At 41.6% G+C, this 22692-nt stretch overlaps 1 protein-coding gene across 3 annotated transcripts in view; it reads left to right on the top strand.

Annotated features, from left to right (window-relative positions):
- Positions 1-22692, top strand: part of pcyt1ba (phosphate cytidylyltransferase 1B, choline a) — a 40117-nt gene that overhangs the window by 4552 nt on the left and 12873 nt on the right. For 2 of the 3 annotated variants that reach the window (XM_078409143.1, XM_078409141.1), the window contains exons 2-6: positions 10449-10548; positions 13892-14008; positions 15444-15595; positions 19486-19564; positions 21860-22002. In XM_078409143.1, the coding sequence (XP_078265269.1) occupies positions 10449-10548; positions 13892-14008; positions 15444-15595; positions 19486-19564; positions 21860-22002 (591 nt within the window). The remainder of the gene's footprint in view (positions 1-10448; positions 10549-13891; positions 14009-15443; positions 15596-19485; positions 19565-21859; positions 22003-22692) is intronic. The other variant, XM_078409142.1, reaches the window with a different exon arrangement.

Raw genomic sequence — 22692 nt, 5'->3', positions numbered from 1 at the left:
GCAAACCCAACTTCAACTGAGACAATGTCTGAAAAGGAATCTTCTGCAATAGTGACAAGGTCAAATGTTGTCTGACCAACGACCTTCTAACTTCAGGCATGTCCCCAGATCTTGGTCTGCAAGTGCAATTGGGCTAAATACACTCATGTCCAAGTCAATGTCGTCCAATCTATCAGTTATACCATTATTGATGTAAGTGGTGCTCTGGTGCTTATTAGACCCAGCCACAGCTCTGAAGTCACAGGTAAGACGGGTAGATGTTTTCTTTGTTGAAATTGTGAAACGTGTGGGTTTTTATAACTATTCAGTTGTTATTTCTAATATTTTCTTTTTATTCCAGATTATTTAATTGGCTGAGTTAAAATCCCCTGCCACTTTACTAGCACTTCTACACAAGTTTCCCAATCATTAGAAGATAGACACAAAATGCTAGAGTAACTCAGCGGGTCAGGCAGCATTTCTGGAGAAAAGGAATAGGTGATGTTTCAGGTCGGAACCCTTCTTTCAGTCAGTAGAAGGTTTCCGACCCAAAACGTCACCTATTCCTTTTCTCCAGAGATGCTGCCTGACCCGCTGAATTACTCCAGCATTTTGCGTCTATCTTTGGTTTAAACCAGCAGTTCCTGCTTGCACCTTAGTCCGACCGTCTCTATTTCTAGGCCAGGAGCAGATACAGTCATTTACGATTCATGCAAAGTTTATACGTTGCTGCTCATTCTAACCCTGTGTTGTCTCTGGGATAATATAGGAACATTTTAGGCTGATTGCATTGAGAATAATGCAGGATGGTATGCTGTGCTCGGTAGCTCTAGATTCTGTGGTTAAATAGTATGTGGATGGTGGGAAAGGGTCTAGGAAATGATACATACATTGGTTAGATTTGATGTCGTACATGATCTGACAGCAGGCTGCATAACAGCTGGTCTTATTTCTTACCTTCGCCCTTGTTTTTCACCAAACCTGTGCCCGGTCCGTACTTTTCAGTAATGCTTTTATTCTTCACCTTTCCTTTGCATTCTTGCTCTATTGAATGTTTTATAACTGGTAAAATACAGTTCCCAGTAGAACCATGTGAACTGCAGATGCTGGTTAATATACAATAGGACACATAGTGCTTGACTAACTCAGCAGGTCAGGCAACATCTCTGAAATACATGGACAGGTGACGTTTCTTCACCCTTCTTCAGACTGATTGTTGGGGGGAGGTGGGGGAGGTGGGGGAGAAGAAAGCTGAAAAATGGGAGAGACAGGACCTACGTGGCAGGTAATAGGTCAAAATAGGTGGGTCGGGGGTGAGGTTGATTGGCAGGTAATTGGAACAAAAGGTCAAAGATAAGATCAAAAGGCGTGAGAACCCTAGACCCATTTGCAATGTGCAATCATAACCTTAAACTATGTTTCTAATGTTTCTATGTTTCTAAACTTCAAGGTAATAAAGCACATTGGAGAGCTTTGAAAACAATGTGGATTCAATGGAGAGAAACCAGTTTAGTAGAGTAAAATAGGGAGTTTGTCTTCATGATTAAAGGGAAAAGTTACACGACACTGAAGCAACATTTCTAAGTAGGTCAGAGCAATTACGGTCTGTAAACCCAGGGCAAGTTTATGGTTCTGTTTCCAATGAACAGATGATACTGAAGATAAAAGTGAAAGTGGAGTACGTGGCTAAATTAATGATGTAAAGGAAGGCCATGAGAAATAGTTGTAATCCAATTAGGATAACAAAAAGGAGAGTTAAAAGACTGGAACAATAATCTGTAAAAATATTGTGGAAGTAGTGTTGAAAGAAGGATGAGGGGGCTCTCATTGAAACCTGCGAATAATGAAAGTCCTGGATAGACTGGATGTGGAGAAGGATATTTCCACTCGTGGAAGAGTCTCGGTCCAGCCTCAGAATAAAAGGATGTCTAGCTGCAGCCTCAGAATAAAAGGATGCATCTTTAGAAAGGAGATGAGGAGGAATTTATTTAGCCAGAAGGTGGTGGATTCATTTCCACAGAAGACTGTGGGAGCCAAGTCATTGGGTATTTATAAATTTAGAGATTGATAGCTCCTTGATTAGTAAGGGCGTCAAAGGTTACGAGGATAAGGCAGGAGAGTGAGATTGAGAGGAAAAAATAGATCAACTATGATTGAATGGCGGAGTAGACTTGATGAGCCAAATGCCTGATTTTGCTCCGATGTCTTATGGAAATAAAGAGGAAAAATTAAATGTTTTTTAATTAGCGGGGGTGGGGGGAGAAATGTGGTAGAGACAGAACTGTATATGTTTCTGACCCAAGGACAGTCTCAGATCTACATACAAGTGCTGCATTTTGCAGGCTTATTTGGAAAGTAAGAACCTACTGGGAGGCACTTTTGCATTCGATGTGTAAAGGAGGGGACCCGAATGACAAAAGCCTCTGTGCTCAATAACAAATGATGCCAGCGTTCACATCCTAACACATATAACCTTCATGGACTTTTGTCCCGTTATGTATATCCTGACCAGATTTGATAGAGGATCATTTGTTTGGGACTGTAGCAAGGTTGTATCACATAAAAATACATACATTAAGGAAAGTGATCTTTCTCTTCATTTCTTTTCTCACTAGCTAAACGGAGGCTGGAATTTTATCATTGACACCTGGGATGTTCAACGTTTTGGAGCTGAGGGATAATACACTAAATACAACACTGAGCAGCCAGATTACAGTTGCATTGAAATGTAAATCCCACACAAAACTATAAACCGACTCCAGTACTTAGACACTGAGTCCAAACACAAAATATTTGGAATTTCCATCGTGTTCTCTTGATCTCCAGACACAACCTTGATAGAATATAGACACAAAATGCAGGAGTAACTCAGCGGGGCAGGCAGCATCTCGGGATAGAAGGAATGGGTGATGTTTGGATGAAGGAATGGTGATAGAATATATATGTATATAAAATTATATAAAAGTATGTATATAAAATTATGAAAGACATAGATGCGGTAGACAGTCATAATCTTTTATCCAGGATGGAAATGTCCAACATTAGAGGGCATAGCGATAAAGCGAGAGGGGGCAAGTTTAATGGAGATGTGTGGATCAAGTTTTTAATGCAGAGAATGGTGTAGGCATGGAACGCATTGCCAAGGGTGGTGGTGGAGGCAGATATGATAGTGGCATTTAAGAGGCCTTTGGATAGGCACATGGAAGTGCAGGGAATAGAGGGATATCGATTATGTACAGGCAGGTGAGATCAGTGCAATGGCATCATGTTAGCACAAACATTGTGGGCCGAAGGACCCGTTCCTGCCTTGTACTGTTCTTTGTTCCATGAATATTGGCAAATATGTTAACAAGTACTGCACGCTGTGTCAGATACTAGGCAATGGCCTCCCAGAGGAGAACAGCCAGTTGTTGGCATCACCGTGGACACTGCTGTACGGAGGCAGCAAACAAGAGAGTGATGGTGGTTGGGAATTCAATCGTAAGAAGGATAGATAGACATTTGTGTGGCCGCAAAAGAGACTCCAGGTTGGTGTGTTGCCTCCCTAGCGTGAGGGTCAAGGACGTCTTGGAATGGCTGCAGGACATTCTGACAGGGAAGGGTGAATAACCAGAGGCCTTGTTACATTTAGGTACCAATGATATAGGTAGGAGAAAGAATGAGCTCCTGCAACATGAGTCCAGGGAGCTGTAATTATTCACAGAGCAGTACCTCAAAGATTATAATGTCTAGATTGCTTCCAGTGCCATGAGCTAATGAATATAGGAATAGACAGAGAAGCCAGGTAAATGTGTGGCTGAGAGGATGATGCTGGAGGATGGGTTTAAGTTCACGAATCACTGGGACCATTCTAGGGAAGGTGGACCTGTTTACAGTTGGGTCACTTTGGCATTGTAGGCTATGGAACAAAAACTTAAAGATGTTATTAATACAGGAGGGAGCCCACAAGTTAGCATTAAAAAATGGGTAGAATGGCCTATTTCAATGCTCTATGATTCTATTTTGTGAGTAGGCCCTGCCTCTGGCTTCATGTTTTAAACAGGTGAAAGACATTGCAGAATTATTTGCATTGAACATAATTTTCATTTAAATTGTTTTTCCAAAGTATGCACAGGTTGATTAAGATGAAGCTATACTCTGGTAGCTATGTTCTACAACTGATTCTGCATCAAAGTTGTTTATTTTAAATTATCTATCCATTGGAATCAAAAATATGCAAGTAACATCCATTAAAAAATTACCCTTGACTTGATTATCAATATTTGAATTACCGGTAAATCTAACTTTCCACCAAAAGTTGAGCTCTGTCAGTGAGATTGATTGCAAACTTGGACTTGCTCTGGATCAAAGAGGGTGGGGTAATTGGCTAAAGATTCTCTCTTATCCATCCTGACCTTGGAGGGCCAAGGCAAGTGCATTAACTGGTGTTTGAGGAGGTGAAAGGTCCCTGTGTGTCACACACTGTGACTAATGACCAGTTTAGCCAGCTACTTTCGGAGTGAAAGAAACATCACTGAATTACAAATTGCCACAAATTAATGATCAATTTGCTCGGCTCCACCATTTGCTCTGCAATAAAACAGCATTTCCCCTTCAACCTCTCTGGGCCTTTCACCAAATTATTGAATATACAAATGAATTAAAAGCTATCTAGCAATTATCAATGTGTAGGTAAGCCTTTGAGGGGCTGATAGCTACTCATGATGGTCTATTAAATTCTCCTCTCCCGAAAGTAAATTATAATTTTAGAGCCTTATTTCTTCAGATTGTGGATTATTATTGCAGATTAAAAAATAGTCAAGAACTTTCTTGTCCTTTTCCCCATGGTCTGTCTCTCTTAATCCAGTCATTATTTCTATCTTTTGTTGTATGCGACACCTGATTTGACATTCTTTTTAGTACTTTTCCTGTTTATTCCTGAATGCTTAATCTCATTAGTTAAGGTGTAACGCTGTTTTTGTTATTCACCATATTCCCAGAGGCCCTTTGGTTGTTGCTTTGCAATTATTAGTTGGCTTTTCCAGGAAGAAATTTAAAACAAAACCTTGCAATGATCTGTCGAAGGGCAGGGATGATGTAAAATATTCACAATGGATTAGATTCTTCAAAGACCACTGCACAATGGTGCAGCAGTAGAGTTGTTGCCTTACAGCGCCACAGAGCTGGTTTCTCCTGACTACGGGTGCTGTCTGTATGGAGTTTGTACGTTCTCCCTGTGACCGTGTGGGTTTTCTCTGGGTGCTCCGATTTCCTCCCACACACCAAAGACATACTGGTTTGTAGGTTAATTGGCTTTGATAAAACTGTAAATTATCCCTAGTGTAGGACAATGTTAGTGTATGGAGTGATTGCTGGTCGACACAGACTTGGTGGGCCCAAGTGCCTGTTTCCACGCTGTATCTCTAAAGCCTAAAGTCAATCAAATCTGGCTTCACATTTGAAAAAGCAAGCGAGGTTCATGCACATGATAGCATTTTGGATAACGTGTTTTGTTATGATCCCACAGACGCCATTAATTCCAGTGAGACTGGTTCTTTTTTTAACTAGTAACGCCAAAGAGAAATGGTGGTTTGCATCATTGGGAATTGTTCAGGTTAGTAAATGCCAATAGAGAATCTTCATCCCGGTTTGTATTCATTAAAGAAACGAAGGGAGAACAAATGGCAAGAAGTTCTCTTTGGGGCTTTCCATTGGAGTTTTGCCAGAAAGCCACACGGATAGGCTGAATGACTATAATCAGTGGTCTGCAACATTGTTTAGGTTTCCTGGCAATCCATGACTTGTTGCTGTGGACGGAGTCGTGTCCAACACAAAGGTCCCCTATGGATGCTGATGGCACATTCTTCAAGTCACGTCAAGAGTGCTTTATTGTCAGAGAATCTCTATGATCACATCAGTACTGAATTGGGACAGCCTGTGGATTTGAGTTCATTGCTGCTGTTGGTAACGAGACATAAAATGTGCAGATTGGCAGAGGCAGATTGAACAAACTGAATTGTTGGGGGTGGGGCAGGAATGTGAGGAGGGTGTTACAGTTAGATGCAATGGATAAACTGGAGGCTATCTCTCAACGCAGTCAGATCAATGCCCCGCGTGATTACTTTGCAAATGGTTGACATTGAAAACAGATATCCCAAGGGGGTTTCTACCGTATCACCAGTAAACAACAAACAACAATTTCAACATATTCCAAGAAATAATGGAATTTAGTGATATACAGGTGATGTGTTCCAGTTTTAATCACACGCATTTGATGGTTGTTATGATGTTTTAGAGCAAATGTTACTCTTTTCTGCAGTGCTTTGTATGCAACCCAAAGAGTCACACAGCTCAGAGACAGGCCCTTCACCCCAAATCATCCATGCTAACCAAAATGCCCAAATTTGTCTGTGCCTTCCCATATCTCTCTAAACCTTTCCTGTCTATGTACCTGTCGAAATGTCTTTTAAATTTTGTTATTGTACTTGCCTCAACTACCTCTACTGGCAGCTCTTCCATGTACCCACCACCCTTTGTGCAAAAAAAAATGCCCCCCAGGTTTTTATTGATTCTTTCCCTTCTCACTTTGAACTTATGCTTTTTAGTTCTTGATTACCCTACCCTGGGGAAAATAATTTGCATTCACCCTATCTATTCCTCTCATGATTTTATATACCTAGAAAGGATCACCCCTCCGTTTCCATCGCTCCAAGGAATAATGTCCTAGCCTGCCCAACCTCTCCCTAGAACTCATGCCCTTGAATCCTCTCAACATCCTCGTAAATCTTTCCAACTTCATGGCATCTTTCCTACTATAGCAGATGACTGAAACTGAACATAATATTCCAAGTGCTATCTCACCGACATTTGTGACTATATATTCCAACTGCTATACTCAATTACGTGACTACTGAACACACCACTGCAACTACCTGCAATGCCACTTCTCAGGGAACTATGTACTTGTACTCCTTGATCCTTCTGCTATACAACAGCCCCTACTGTTCCCTGACATCTGATCAGGCCTGGGAGATTTACCTATCTTCTTACATCTTCAGACATCAAGCACCTCCTCAACTGTAATATGGACTGTCCTCAAGACATCGCCTTTAACTTCCCCAATTTCCCTGATCTTCAAGACTTTCCTCTTGTTAAAAACAAGGAGAAATACTCCTGGAGGACCTTGCCCATCTGCTACAGCTCCACACATAGATGACCACTTTGGTTTCTGGGGCCCTATTGTCTCTCTAGTTACCCTTTTTCCTTAATATACAAAATCTCTGGATTCTCCTTGATCTTATCTGCCAGAGCTATTTGCTTCTTAACTCTGCTCCTCAATCCCCAATACTCTTCCAGAGATACACTTGATCCCAGTTGTCTATACCTGACCCAAGTCTCCTGTTGCCTGACCAGAGCCTCAATTTCTCTTGTCATCCAGGGGTCATTACTTTTACCTGCCTTGCCCTTCACTCTAACAGATCCATGCATACTTTGAACTCTCACTATCACACTTTTAAAAGCATCCCACTTTCTGGATGTCTCTGCCCCCGAACAACCTGTTCCAATCAACTTTTGCAATTTCCTGACTACCACCAACAGAGTTGGCCTTTCCCCAATTTAGAACTTTCACTTGTGGACCATCCATGCCCTTAGCCACATCTATTTTAAAGCTAAAAGAATTTTAGTCATTGAAATTGCATTATTTGTCTAAATAAAAAATGTTATCATTATCCAAGTAAATAAACTACTTTGAGTTAATGGAGTTTGTTTCCCCAATTACTATTTGCCATTCAAAGGGAATTGCAGCCAAAACATGCCCTTAGAAAATAACTGATTTTGTGGCTGTATGAAAGTTTCATTTGAGTTTAGTTTAGTTTAGTGTCACATGTACTGAGGGACAGTGAAAAGGTTTTGTTGCACAGGTTTAAAGTTGTTTTACAGTTTGCCCTGTATTTTTTTTTAACTAAATTGCATGCCTGCAATGATTGTTATGAATAGGGAAGATAGTTCATTGCAAACTGCACATTGTAATGAAGAGTTTATAATGATATGTATATTATACTACTGAACACAAAACTGTATTTTATAACAGTTATGATTCTACATATTATTGGAAATCTTTGAATGAAATACACTGTTATCCATAAATCTACCTCCTGCCTTGGAAACATCATGTCTGGTCTTAGATCTTGCTTTGTTGTGCAAAAGTGGAAGAGCTTGGAAATAAGAGGTTGGATATTCCAATGGTGGGCACAAGCTGTTCAAAAATGTTCTCCCACAAGGCCTAGGAATTACAACCGCAAGTTAAAGAGAAAAACAGAACATAAAACAACCCAAAGCATGCAGCTTAACTCAAGGCTTCATGCAGTAATGAGGATTAATTTGTTGAATTTAGTGGGTTGTTGTATTGTTGTTAGGGCCCTGTGGTTAAAAAAAAAGAATGAAGCCAAAGATACCAGAGTATTATTTTGGAAAATGCCAAATATGCGAGGATATAATCTTGGAGATTCAAAGTTATTTCCACCGCAATAGTGAAGCGTGAATGGAGATCTAATTAAGAGTTGTGTACCTGCAAAAGATTTTGAGAGGGAAAATGTATTTTGTCACTTTGGTGAATCACTGATGAAAACGCTATCAAATTAAAATTGTGGCCAGCAGTCGGGTGAGAAGATTCTTCTTTATTCAAAGAGTTGTTGCAACTTGAAGTGTCTAAGGGAAGTGTAGGTGACTATCAGAGGAGGGTGATAGAGGGTAATGTTGAGAATGCTGAAGTTCTTGGAAGAATGATAGTCCACCACCAATTTTCTGGCAACTGGTGGTCCAACACCTCCTTTCATCCACACAAAAATATGAGAGCGCCCTTGAACACCCCCCCCCCCTCAGGAGTCACCCCGAAAACATGGCTCCTAAGCCAGGTGAGGTGGCCAATCTCGACCTCATCACAACTTACGCGACTGATCGGCGGGTTGAACATGTCCCCTGTGGCTGGGGCTCTGGAACTGCAACCCAGCCGGAGCCGACAGATTAGTCCCCATGGCTGACTTTTGAGGCCAACTTCGCAAGCCAGTATCTCGCCCACCCCACCCCAAGGCCGTGACCTGTGTTGGTTCGGTGAAACAGATAATCCAACAACGCTCTGGAACCAAGGGTGCTACAAAATCGGTAGTGGACCTGTCTGATTACTCCAGCACTTTGTTATACTCCTATGTCTGATGCCCAATACGTGATGACCTGAGAAGGTTACATTTGTAAGACAGAAAGTTTGTATTTCCTTGATTGCTAGAGATTGAGCATTAAATTGGAGATGCTTCAAATGTTCAAATGATTTGACAGAACAGATATCAAGAAACAATTTTCCCAATGGAGAATTAAGAGCCAGGAAATACGATATTACAATGAGAGCTACGTCCACGATTGAAATCAGGAATTACAGTGTTCCACCAACGCTGATAGAGATTTGAAGCTTTCTCTCCAAGGGGCCCATGAATGCTCAGACAACTAAAGATCTCCAGGTCAGAATGGATAGAATCTTCTTTAGTAATTGGAGCAAGGTTTTTTGTTTTGGAACGTAGGAGGTTGAGAGAGGATCTGTTAGACATACTTAAAGTCATGGAGATCAAGAGTTTAGTACCCACTATCAGAAGATTCAAGAACCAGGGAACATAGATTGAGGGCAATTGGCAAAAGGACTCAAAGCAGCATGTGAGGACTTTTTGTTACGAAGAGGGTGGAATGCACTGCAGTGGGGATGGGGATGGTCAGGGTATGAGGTAGCAGAGGCAGATTCCATTGTGGTGTTTTTTAGAAAGAGAGTAGATAAATTCTTAAAGAAAATAAGTATGGGAGGGTGTAGGTGGGGAATTAACTGGATTGCTCATGTCTGGAGCCTGCAAGGTACACATTCCTTCCTTCTGAGCTGTAACTATCTATGATACTGTGCATTAGCACAGATTGAGTAAGAGGAAGAGCAGGGAGCTGAGTCATGCTCTCAGTGAAAGTTGGAGAGGTTGATAGGTTGAGTAGCCATTCCTGTTCAAAGGTCTCTTGTCAGCATCCACTGTATGACTTCCAAGAGTTCAAGGCCCTTGACTCATGCAGGAGCACCCAGAATAAATTACTTCATTTGAAAAGCTAGTTTTGGTTCTCAAAAATCCACATTTGTAAATTAATGAAAATAATGCCAATTTACTAGTGATTCTTTATGGCTATTACAGCAATTTATTTCAGTATTTTTTGTAAAATATGCCCAATTTATTTAAATTCTATTTATTCTCAAATCCCTCTTGGATTTGTAAAGGAAATGATTTTTCTGTATATTAAGTGACTTTAACCAAAGATCTTCTGCTAAATGCAAAACGGCCTCAATTGTATTGAACAAATCACTCAGCATTGTGCGGCTTTTATGCAGCTGTCAGATCTAATTCGTGGTATAAGCCATGCTAAAGCACTCAAGAGGATGTCCTAATCTTTTTTTTTCTTTTTCCCTGCAGACATTAAATGAACCTGCTGCATTTGCAGATGAAATAAGCTGTCAGTGCAAAGCTCCTCATGAGAGACTGACCATTGCTCAGGCCCGCTATGGAACACCAGGTTATTCTTTAATTTCCTAACAGTTAATATTGTAAACAACAGAAACAAAGTTTTGCATGGGAGATGGGCTGATGTAAAATGGGCTGGAAGAATAAAACCAAAAACATTTTTTTTGACACATCACTAAGAGTAGAGGGGGAAATCTCGACACGTCTTTCATGAGACTCTCCCAGAGACAATATTGGTGGCTGTCTCTTGCAAACTGTGTCCTCACTACACCATCCAACCTCATGATGACCTCCCTGCATTGCTTTCTTATCTCAACTCCTAACCATCTCTTTAAACCCTTCACCCCGACTTTGCCTCCAGCAATGGTACAAAGATGCCACTGTCTTTCTTGCCTCGGAGAATGCAAATATTTGTCTTCGGGTCAAAGCAAGGGTTTCGACACGAAACGTCACCTATTCTTTTTCTCCAGAGATGCTGCCTGACCCACTGAGTTACCCCAGCATTTTATGTCTATCTTTGGTGTAAACCAGCCTCTGCAGCTCTTTCTTACACACACAGCTGATTATTGTCAATTCCACATTTGAATCTTTACACTGTCCAGTGAAGATTCTTAAAACTTATATTCCTGAAAGGATCCTAATCTAAGTCTTGACTGAGAATTTCTATGAATATAACCATGATGTATTTTCACCATCCTCATTCTGACCAGATCACCATCCTTCAAAATCCCTTCTCCATTTTCCAAACTGTCACTCATGTGATGTCTACTGCAGACACTTCAGTAAACACTCCCTTAGTTCTTCTTGCAATCACCAGATGATATCTGGGCCTTCCAGTACAAGAAGCCGCATAGGTAAGGCGGATGCACTCAGAGCATGGGTTAGCACATGGGATTGTGATATGATAGCTATTGTGGAAACACTATTGAGGGATGAACAGGGACTGGCAGCTCAATGTTCTGGGGTAGCAATGTTTCTGGTGTCATAGAGGTGGAGGTAGAGAGGAAGGGGAGTTGCATTATTGATTAGGAAGAACTTATTGGCAGGACATAAAAAGGAGATCCCATAGGGATATGGTCACATAGATAGAACTTGGAAATGAGAAAGGGGTGATCACTTTGATGGGATTATGCTATAATCCCCCAATAGCCAGCGGGAATTAAAGGAGCATATATGTCAGGAAATCACAGATAGGTGTTGGAATTCTGATCCGGTTACCTGGTATTGTACTAATGTGCTTTGTTACCGTGTGTTACTGTCATAAGTTCATAACTGATAGGAGCAGAATTAGGCCATTCAGTCCATCAAGTCTACTCCACCATTCAATCATGGCTGATCTATCTTTCCCTCTAAACCCCATTTAGTTTAGAGATACAGCGCGGAAACAAGCCCTTTCGGCCTACTGGATCTGCACCGACCAGCGATTCTCGCACATTAACACTATTCTATACCCACTTGGGCCAATTTTTACATTTTCCAAGCCAATTAACCTACAAACCTGTACGTCTTTGGAGTGTGGGAGGAAACTGAAGATCTCAGAGAAAACCCACGCAGGTCATGGGGGGAACGTACAAACTCCGTACAGCCAAGCACCCATAGTCGGGATCGAACCTGGGTCTCTGGCACTGCATTCGCTGTAAGGCAGCAACTCTACCGCTGCGCCACCATGCCACCCATTCTCCTGCCTTCTCCCCACAATCCATGACACTAATCAAGAATCTATCGATCTCTGCCTTAAAAATATTCAATAACTTGACCTCCACAGCCATCTGTGGCAATGAATTTCACAGATTCACCATCCTCTGACTTAAGAAATGTCCATCTCCTTTTATTCTGAGGCCAGACTCTCCCACAAGTGGAAACATCCTCTCCACATCCACTCTATCCAGGCCGTTCACTATTCAGTAAGTTTTAATGAGGTCCCTCCTCATCCTTCTAAACTCCAGTGAATACAGGCCCAGTGTTGTCAAATGCTTATCATATTTTAACTCATTCATTCCTGGGATAATTTTCATAAACCTCCTCTGGACCCTCTCCAACGCAATCTCATCCTCAGATATGGGACCCAAAACTGCTCGGAATACTCCAAATACTCACAAAACTCTTAATAACTGTCATTATTAAAAAGGATGGAAGTTATTATAATGTTAGAATTTTTAACACATTTATATTTTGAAAACGTTTATCTTGCAGTCATATTTACAGGCATAAAAGTGAAATGATGACAGTCATTGAGAGTCGTGGCAGAAGCAATTTTGACATTTACATGGGATGTGTGTGTAATGGATATTTCACAAGGATTGCTTGTGTGTGTTTGGTTTCAGTGTGCAGTGATGATCTAATACACCAATACAAAGGTTTCACTGTCATGAATGAGGTATGATGCCTTGAGACATTGCCGCTATGTTGATGAGGTTATCAGGGATACACCATTTATTTCCTATGTTGTTGCAGTAATGTGCCTGTAACATGCTTCCTTGAAGGGATATAAGAGTACGCTCAAGAAGGAAATTAGGAAGGCATAAAAGGGTCATGAGATATTCCTGACAGATAAGATAAAGGGGAATCCCATAAGATTCCGTTAGTATACGAAGAATGAATGGGTCCATGGGGAGAGAGTAAGTCTCCTTAAGGATCAACATGGTAATTGATGTGTGGAGCCATGGGGAACAGGTGTGGTCTTAAATGAATACTTCTCACTTGTATTTACCATGGAAAAGGATAAATACATGAGCGAAAAGAACAGTGACGTCTTGGATGTGTAGGAAGGAACTGCAGATGCTGGTTTATACTGAAAATAGATCCAATGTGCTGGAGTAACTCAGCGGCTCAGGCAGTGTCTCTGGAGAAAACAGATGTGTGATGTTTCAGGTTGGAACCCTTCTTGAGACTGCCTCCCGCAGAGATGCTGCTTGACTCTTTGAGTTATTCCAGAGCTTTGTGTCTATCTTCAGCGGAGCACATCAAAATTATGAAAGATGTGGCACTGGAGGTCTTGAAAGACAAAATAGTGGATCAATCCCCGGGGCAAGACCAGGTTCATCCGAAATGTATGGGAAGTAAAGAAGGAGATTGCAAGGGTGCTGGAAGAGATTGTTGTATTTTTGTTAGGCACAAGTGAGGTAGCTGAAGACCAGCAAATTATTTTATTGGGCCTTTATTTAAGGGAAAGCCTTCAACGACAAGCCTTACATCGGTGGTGGGAAAATTTTTGGAACGGATTTTGAGGTATGGTTTTATTTGTTCTCATAAAAGGATTTGAATAGACAAGGACTGATATTGGGGATAAAAAAGATACTTTCACCTGAAACATTGCTGCATTGTATTTGTAACTTGTAAAGTGCAATTTGTCTAATGGCCGCATTCTAATTCTCTGCTGCTTTCACCTTTTACAGTTGACAGACCAGTGAGAGTTTATGCAGATGGAATATTCGATCTCTTTCACTCAGGTCATGCTCGTGCTCTCATGCAGGCTAAAAATCTCTTCCCAAATACCTACCTACTTGTGGGAGGTAAGAACTGAGGGGCAAGAGGGGAAATCCATCAAACTAATTGAGAAAAGCCAATTGAAGAATGTGCCGGCCATGGGTACACAAGGTGGGCGTTAGAAACTGGAGGTTGTCTTCTTCGGGTATGACTACTCTTCAGCTGGGATCTGCAGCACCTTCATTCACGGGCAATTTTTGATGCTAGGGCAAGGGTCTGCTCCACAAACCCTTCCTTGGTTTCTGCTAGCCTTGGCCTAAGGCTTGAGCTTTCCCTGAATGAAACCGTGCTAATTCTAGCACAGCTTCCGTTTCCCCCATGTTCCTCAGTCGTTATGTGCTGGCAATGTTCCAAATGTGACTAGTGCATTAGTTTAAAACTGTTAGCAAATGTGCCCGCTTTGCATATTAATCCCCCTACATCTTTAAACTTGTGCTCTTGATGTTCTCCTGCCACAACAACTCACATTTTCCGAGTGTCGCTCAGTTTTTGGTTTAAAAGTATAGCTACTCATGGTGATGCCACTCTGAAACACGAGCATAGCTTTGAATTCTTAAATGGATCTGCAATCTGTGTCATTCTTGCTTTCCGCAAATGTCACTTCTATTATTCCCTCAGTGTTGACAGTTCCGTTCATATCCTCCTACAGATCCATTGCACAGTAATCAAAATGTTCTTGCAACAAGCAATTTTTCCTTTGATGCAAGTATTAAGGAATACATTATTGTTAATGACAAGATAAAGTACCACCGGGGTATATTAATAGTTTGATGGTAAGATAAAGTTATAGATCTTTCATTGCAAGTGATGGTTAAATAACAGCACACACAATCAATCTTTGAATCCAAAACATCTGACATGAAAGCAAAGGAAGAGTCATGTAGAAGCAGACATAAAGATTATTTGCAATGTAACTGGTCTTTAAGATTTACACAGACAAGTAAGATTGCATTGAACGCCGATGAAATCAGATTATTACTTCTGAATAGTCAAACTCTTTATGTTGTACGGTTCCCCTCTTTGATTCTGCTGACCAAGCAGAGACTCTTTCTCCCATATGTAGCCTTAATTCACCCACTCCTGGAAAGAGACATCTGAAAGCTGCCTGTAACTGAGCCCCAGCACCTTCACTTTCTGCTTTCTCTTCCCAAATACAAACAATAGACCTTTGTTTGCTATGTTCTCATGGAAATGGGAGTGAGAGATAATGAGTATATGTTATCATACCCCACCAGCACCATGTGTAACTGCTGTTATTAAACAGGAAGGATGTTATTATAATGGGGGAATTCTTTACACATTTATTTTACTTTGAAAACATTTTTCTGGCAGTCATATATACAGGCATAAAAGTGAAATGTTGACAGTCATTGAAAGTAGCGGCAGAAGCAATTATGACGTTTACGTGGGATGTGTGTGATGGATATTTCACAAGGATTGCTTGTGTGTGTTTGGTTTCAGTGTGCAGTGATGATCTAACACACCAATACAAAGGTTTCACTGTCATGAATGAGATTGAGCGGTATGATGCCATGAGACATTGCCGCTATGTCGATGAGGTTATCAGGGATGCACCATGGACACTGTCCCCGGAGTTTCTGGAAAAACACAAGGTATGGTTCTCTGTTGTCCTTCTGGTTCCTACCAAGTGTCGGTGTGCTTTGAAGACAGTTCAAGGGCGGCATAGTGGCGCAGCGGTAGAGATGCTGCCTTATCGCACCAGAGACCCGAGTTCGATTATGAACACGTGTGCGATCTGTATGGAGTTTGTACGTTCTCCCTGCGGCCACGTGGGTTTTCTCCGGGTGCTCCAGTTTCCTCCCACACACCAAGGACCGGCAGCATTTTGTGTCTATCTAAAGTAAACAGACCTTTGCTTGGATAAGATAGATACAAAAAGCTGGAGTAACTCAGCGGGTCAGGCCGCATCTCTGGAGAAAAGGAGCAGGTGACGTTTTGGGTCGAGGCACTTCTTCAGACTGAGAGTCAGGGGAAAGGGAGACGAGAGACAGATGGTGATGTAGGGAGATATAGAACAAATGAATGAAAGATATGCAAGATCATGGAAACAGGCCAGTGTTAGCTGTGGGTGAGGTGTGGATGAGTTGTTCATTTGTTCTCTATCTTTCATTCAATATGAGGTTTTATCAGATTGAGGATGGATGAATGTTTAAGTGTTAGAAACTATCTGATAGATTTAAATTTTGTTCACTAATAGTGCCCATCAAATATTTAGCAAAATTAATAAAGTCACAATTGACTCAAATCTCTTGATCTCTCCACTGAACAAGTGCTTTAAATCACCCAGTCAAGGAAGCTCCATTATTGTTTATGTAATTAACCCTGAAAATTCATGCCAGCTCAGCATTCAACACCATTACGAATGGTACTTCTTTATTCCTTTTACATTGGAGGTTCAAGCTGAACTGCTAAAGGCTCATTTTGCTTAATTAATTAATTTAGGAAAATGCCACTTTTGCAATCTTTTGTTATTAATTAGCTCTTAATTAATTCCAAGAAAGAACATTTTCTTCTCCCTGAAAGATCTGACGCACTGAGGCCCAGTCTCTTCTTTGTTTTTCCTCAGCCATCACTCCGCCCCTCCACTCTCCATTCCTTTTCATTAGAGTTATGGAGTTATATCTTGTGGAAACAGGCCCTCCGGCCCAACTTGCCAACACCAACCAAACATGTCCCACCTGCACTAGTCCCACCTACCTGCATTTGGCCCATATCCCTCCAAACCTGTCCTATCCATTGGTCAGCTTTCTCCTTTATTTATTTCGGATTCTTCCATTGCTTCCCAGTCCTTTTCATTGCTTATCTAGCACTTCCTTCTTGTGACTTCAGAGATACGACGTGGAAACAGGCCCCTCGGTCCACTAAAATAGTGGATACCTTCAATACCACAAATATGTTATTAAGAGAAATTTAGACTTTTGACGAGAGATACAGCACAAAACAGGTCCTTCAGCCCACCGAGTCTGCGCCGACCAGCTATCACAGCATACATTAACACTATCTTACGCACTAGGGACAATTTACAATTTTACCGAAGCCAATTAACCGACAAGTCTGTACTTCTTTGGAATTTGGGAGAAAACATGAGCAGCTGGAGGAAACCCACTTTGTCACAGGGAGAACGTACAAACTTCGTACAGACAGCACCCATAGTCGGGATTTCAACATCCCTTTTATTAATGATTTGAAGTGAAGCTGAGGGGCTTCCATTGCAGTTAGACCAGACTGAATGAACCCCAAGAAAGATTTCAACAGCACCTTAAAACTTCAACTTCTCCACAACACATGCTTTGCCAAGCATTAAGTTCATCAAAATCCTTGTGCTCATCCCTCAGGTATTACCCAACACCTCCATAAACCTAAAGATACACAAACAGCGTTTTAAGTCCTGGCCTCCTGTTCGTCTCCTCAACACCATTCCATTGTGGGAGGCAGGGTGTGAACTAGAGTCTGAAGAATGGTCTCAACCCAAAACGTCACCCATTCCTTCTAACCAGAAATGCTGCCTATCCCACTGAGTTACTCCAGCATTTTGTGTCTACCTTTGGTGTAAACCAGCACCTGCAGTTCCTTTCTACACATTTCGTCTCTGGCCACTTCATTCTGCTCTGTAACTCACTGCAACTCTCCTCGGCTGTTTTCTTCCATTTTACTTTTACTATTCTAGCTCTCCCACTGCTGTCTGTTAGCCATTTCTCCTTAATAGAGTATTTGAGGGTATTTACTGAGTTCCTGGTCTTTTCGTAATAGTGAATGATCGTTTACCTTTTGACTGCTGCAATGGGTTTTCTTCACTGGATGGTGAACTTGTTCTAATGAGCTGTTCCACTTGTTACACGGCACGGGTAAACCATGTAACTTGAGGGCGGTCCTGATTTACTATCGACCTCACTGGAGACCCTCAGACTTACTTGACTGGACTTTATCTTGCACTAAATATTATTCCTTTTATCATGTATCTGTACACTATGGATGGCTCGATTGTAATCCTGCATGGTCTTTCCGCTGGCTGGTTAGCACGCAACAAACACTTTTCACTGTACTTCGGTACATGTGACAATAACCTATACTAAATAACATTCAGCACTCAGGCCCGCGTAGCCATTTAATTGGATCTTAGAGGCTTGTACCTAAACTCTATTTATCCCCTTAGCCTCAGATCACGTACAGCTTTACCTTACAAAACACCTGTGTCGAGATCTAAAGCATCAGTGAACCTTCTGTGTCTTGCCGGTACTGATAGACCTGGATCTCCCTCCTAATGCAGAGGCAACAAGCACTGTAATCTGTCTCAGCATTGTAAATATGGAAACCTTCTCAAGTAAACCAGGGTAATTTTCACCTTTGGTATCTAGACAATAGTTGAGGTGAGTTGATTCCCTGAATGAAAATGAGGAGAGTTCCACCAAGGGGAGATGATCATTTTGATTGTTGTATGTATAAATTAATTGGATGAGAATATAGGTGGCATAATTAATCAGTTTGGCAGATACCACCAATGTTGGTTGGTACAGTGGGCAGTGAGGAAGGTTATCTAAGATTACAACACGATGTTGATCAATTGGGGAAGCGTCTAAAGGAATGTCAGTTGGAATTTAATGTGGACAAGTGTGAAATGATATCTGTTGGGAAGTTGAACCAAGGCAGAACATACAGTGAATGGTAAGACCTTGGGTGGTGCTATTGATCAGAGACCGTGTGGTACAAGTACATGGGTCTCCAAAAGTGGAAACACAAGTAGAGAGGGGAGGGGAGTAAAGAAGTCATATGACATGCTTGCCTTCATTGGCCAAATCATCAAATAAAATGTTTGGGTGTGTGTAACAGTTATACAAAATAGAGGTCCAGCCACACTTGGAATATGGTGGCAATTCTGGTTGCCAAACAACAAGATGTAATTAAGCTAGGAAGGGTGAGGAAAGGATTCACAAGGATTGTTGGTTGGATTGGAAGGCTTGAATTATAAGGAGCGATTGGATAGGCTAGGTTTGGTTTCACTCAAACAAAGGAGGCCAGGAGGTAACATGCTTGAGGTAACTATAATTATGAGAGTTTTAGATAGGATAGAGAGTCGAGGGTGCAGGTGTCTAAAAACTAGAGTACATAGATTTAAGATAAGAGAAGGAGGTTTAAAGGGGATCTGATGGATAGATATTTCTCACAAAAATTAGGTGGTATCTGAATTGAGCTGCAAGAGGAGATGGTGAAGGGATAGTAACAACATTTATGAGGCATCTGCAATACGCAAAGCACGGAAGGATTAGCACGATAGTTGGATGGATGCAGTGGGCTGAAAGAGTGCACTGCTGGCCCACTCTGATGCTTGAGAGTGGAGATTATGTATACAGTACAAGGCAGATCATCCATGTGGGTGGAAAATGATTCAAAACCAGCCCCAAAACCTAAGCCCCTGAATCTCATAGACATGAGTAGATAATCTGAAATCATTAATATTCCAATTTGTAACTAACCTCTCTTTTAGATTGATTTTGTGGCACATGATGACATTCCATACTCCTCTGCTGGATCAGATGATGTTTATAAACACATTAAGGAAGCTGGTATGTTGAAGACAAACCCGCCATACGTTTCGATTAAGGTTACTTTCTGATAATGGATAAAAGCAAATGTGTCTAATATGTACTTGTTGGGTAATCTGTTCAAATACTTGCTGCAATTGTTCACAATGTACAGTGCCACAATAACTTACATTATATGCACTTTCAACGTAGACAGATGGTCCAAAGCACTTGCAGAAATGGGAATTAAGACAGAGATTTTGGAGGGAGGGGAAATGGTAAGAGGGCACGGGAGGTGAACCAAATATTGTAGAAGAAGCAGAGAATGAGATGGAGCGTTTTAGAGAATTCCATTGATTGCCATTGAGGAATGTCAAGGAGGCAAGAGTCAGATGAATAAAGAATAGGACAATTGGTGGAGGTTAAGGAGATTACCAAGATAGGTAAGATCATGGATGAAATTAAACCTGAGGGTGGAAATGGCATGTATAAGGTAAAGGCCTGGGAATAGATGCAACTCATCAAAGATAGGTATGATGATGAGTGAGATAGCAAGATTCAGGCACCAGACTTTTTCCCGAGTTGTATGAAACTTGTAGACTGAGCTATGTGGAAGTCGGGAAACCAGCTCTTCTGGAACTGAAGAGCGCATGAAGGAATGATTCAGCTATATATAGACTCAGTATGGGCAGGGATGAGAATGCTCGAATGCTCGAAAAGCCACGATATCCTGGTGGGGGACAGGATGTAGATTCAGAGGTGCCACTCAGAGAGATCATCTTGTTCAACCAGACTGTTGTTCAACACTGACTCAGACTGAAGAGTTCACCACAGAGGCAGGAGACTGGTCCAGTGCCAATCGTATTGCTATGGAAACTGGTCCCATACTTGGGATATGAAGCAACTGAGTAAATAGGAGGGGGTAGGGAGAAAAATGGATGAAGGGGGTTGGGGACTTTTTAGGTGGATGTGTTGGGTATGGAAGAAACGTGACGAGGAAGAATTGGATTGTAACTAAGCAAGAGCATCCATTCTCACTGACCTTGAAGGAGGAACCTTGGAGGGCAGCTGAGTGGCGCAGCGGTAGAGTTGCTGCCTTACAGCGCCTGAGACCCGGGTTCGATCCTGGCTACGGGTGCTGTCTGTACAGAGTTCGTAAGTTTTTACTATGACTGCTTGGGTTTCCTCCCACACTCCAAAGACGTTGGTCAGTTGGTCAAAAGGAAGTGGGTGTCTGGTATTACTGACAGCTCCTGAGAGATCGAGCAGCATAAACAGGGATAATTGAATATGTTCACATTCATAGAGAGTATGATTCAAGTCTTTAATTACAGCTCTCATGGCATTGTGGAGGAATTGAAACATGATACTGTGTGAGCACATTGCATTTTACATATTATTCCAGTTTTATAATGTTGGATTTTTCATTCATATTAAATCTATTTCCCTACACACATGTTCCTACGTTCCCGCCTACATTTTGCAGATGACTGGTCAGGAGAATTAAAGCCTTTTGCTGATGTCTGTCAGTCAGCGTAGCTTTGTGTTCAACCAGCAGAGGGCACATTTACACTGCATTTGATGTCAAGCCATTCAGTCTGAGGAAAGGGTCTCGACCCGAAACGTTCCCATACCTTCTCTCCAGAGAAGCTGCCTGTCTCATTCACGTCTAATACCGCCCAAGTACTGCAGGGAGTTCTACATTTAAAAACACATTCAGGAGCGGCACGGTGGCGCAGCAGTAGAGTTGCTGCCTTACAGCGCCAGAGACCCGGGTTCAATCCTGACTATGAGTGTTGTCTTTACAGAGTTTGTACGTTTTCCCTGTGATCACCTGGGTTTTCTCCGGGTACTCTAGTTTCCTCCCGCACTCCAAAGACGTACAGGTTTGTAGGATAATTGACTTTGGAAAAAAATTGTGTATCGTACCAAGTGTGTGTAGGATAGATAGTGCCAGTGTGCGGGGATCGCTGGTCGGCGTGGACTCGAGGGCCTGTTTCCACACTGTATCTCTAAACTAAACTAAACAGCTTGGTACCACCAAAACAAAACCAGGTGTGACAAGCCCAAAGGAGAGGTGCTCATATATAATATTGGTGCATTGTATTTGCCACGTAGTTTGAAGGTGATGATTATTTAAATTTATATAAAGGAAAATCATCACCTACATAGAATCTTACACAACTCAGAATCTCAAAATACTTTATTGTAATTAAGTACGCTAGGTGCAAGTCACACTTGTGAAAATATCTCGGGACACTCCAATATATTGCAACTGATCGATAATGTGTTTTAGTGATTTTTATTGACATTGCAATCTATTCTTTCATTTTTTAGGTATGTTTGTTCCCACACAAAGAACAGAGGGCATTTCCACCTCTGACCTAATCACCAGAATTGTACGAGATTATGATGTTTATGCCCGACGTAACCTCCAAAGGGGTTACACAGCCAAAGAGCTTAACGTTAGTTTCATAAATGTGAGTCTCCAATTATCTTGTGACCTTTCCTACCATGAGAATGCTATTGTACAAAGTTCTAACTAAATGCTGGCTTTGTCTAGCTCAGACTCGAAGGGATTGCTTACAATGCAAATAGCTCCACTGCAAGGATTCAGTGGTGCTGGGCAACAGACTCCCTATTAGCAATAATAAAGAGCTGTCCTGCCCTCACACGGTCTGATGAATAGTTTCCACGTCTTCATATTATCACCCGAAAGAAAGTAAAATAACTTTGTTGCAAATGAATGTTTGATTCAGGTAACACAGTGCGAGTTCTCATTCAATATTCTTCCAGTTTGTTGATACTTCATTTTAATTTCTCCCCGGTTTCTTTGATGATGTTGCTGCAGCTTCTTTTTCCCCTGTCATTGCTGAGTCATTGCTTTACTTGTGCAGCTGTCCACACAATTCTCAGACTAAGGAGGATGTTCAGCCAGTTTATTTCCCCCCCTCCTGTCTCTTCAATTGTTTTGTTCCAAGCACCAGTCCAATTAACAGGCAGTAAATATGACTTTAACTGACAGAAATTCAAGATGTCAGTAACAACTATTTACTCTTGTAAATTGCTGCTGGAATGGGGTGTTGGCAGGAAGACAACCGCGGACCAACACTTGAAACATGTTTACTCCTTCACAAAGTGAGCAACACTGGTAACTATGGGGCATCTTG

This window comes from Rhinoraja longicauda, chromosome 12 (genome assembly GCF_053455715.1).
Source record: "Rhinoraja longicauda isolate Sanriku21f chromosome 12, sRhiLon1.1, whole genome shotgun sequence".
NCBI classification, from domain to species: domain Eukaryota; kingdom Metazoa; phylum Chordata; class Chondrichthyes; order Rajiformes; family Arhynchobatidae; genus Rhinoraja; species Rhinoraja longicauda.
This window is presented reverse-complemented; position numbering and strand designations above follow the sequence as displayed.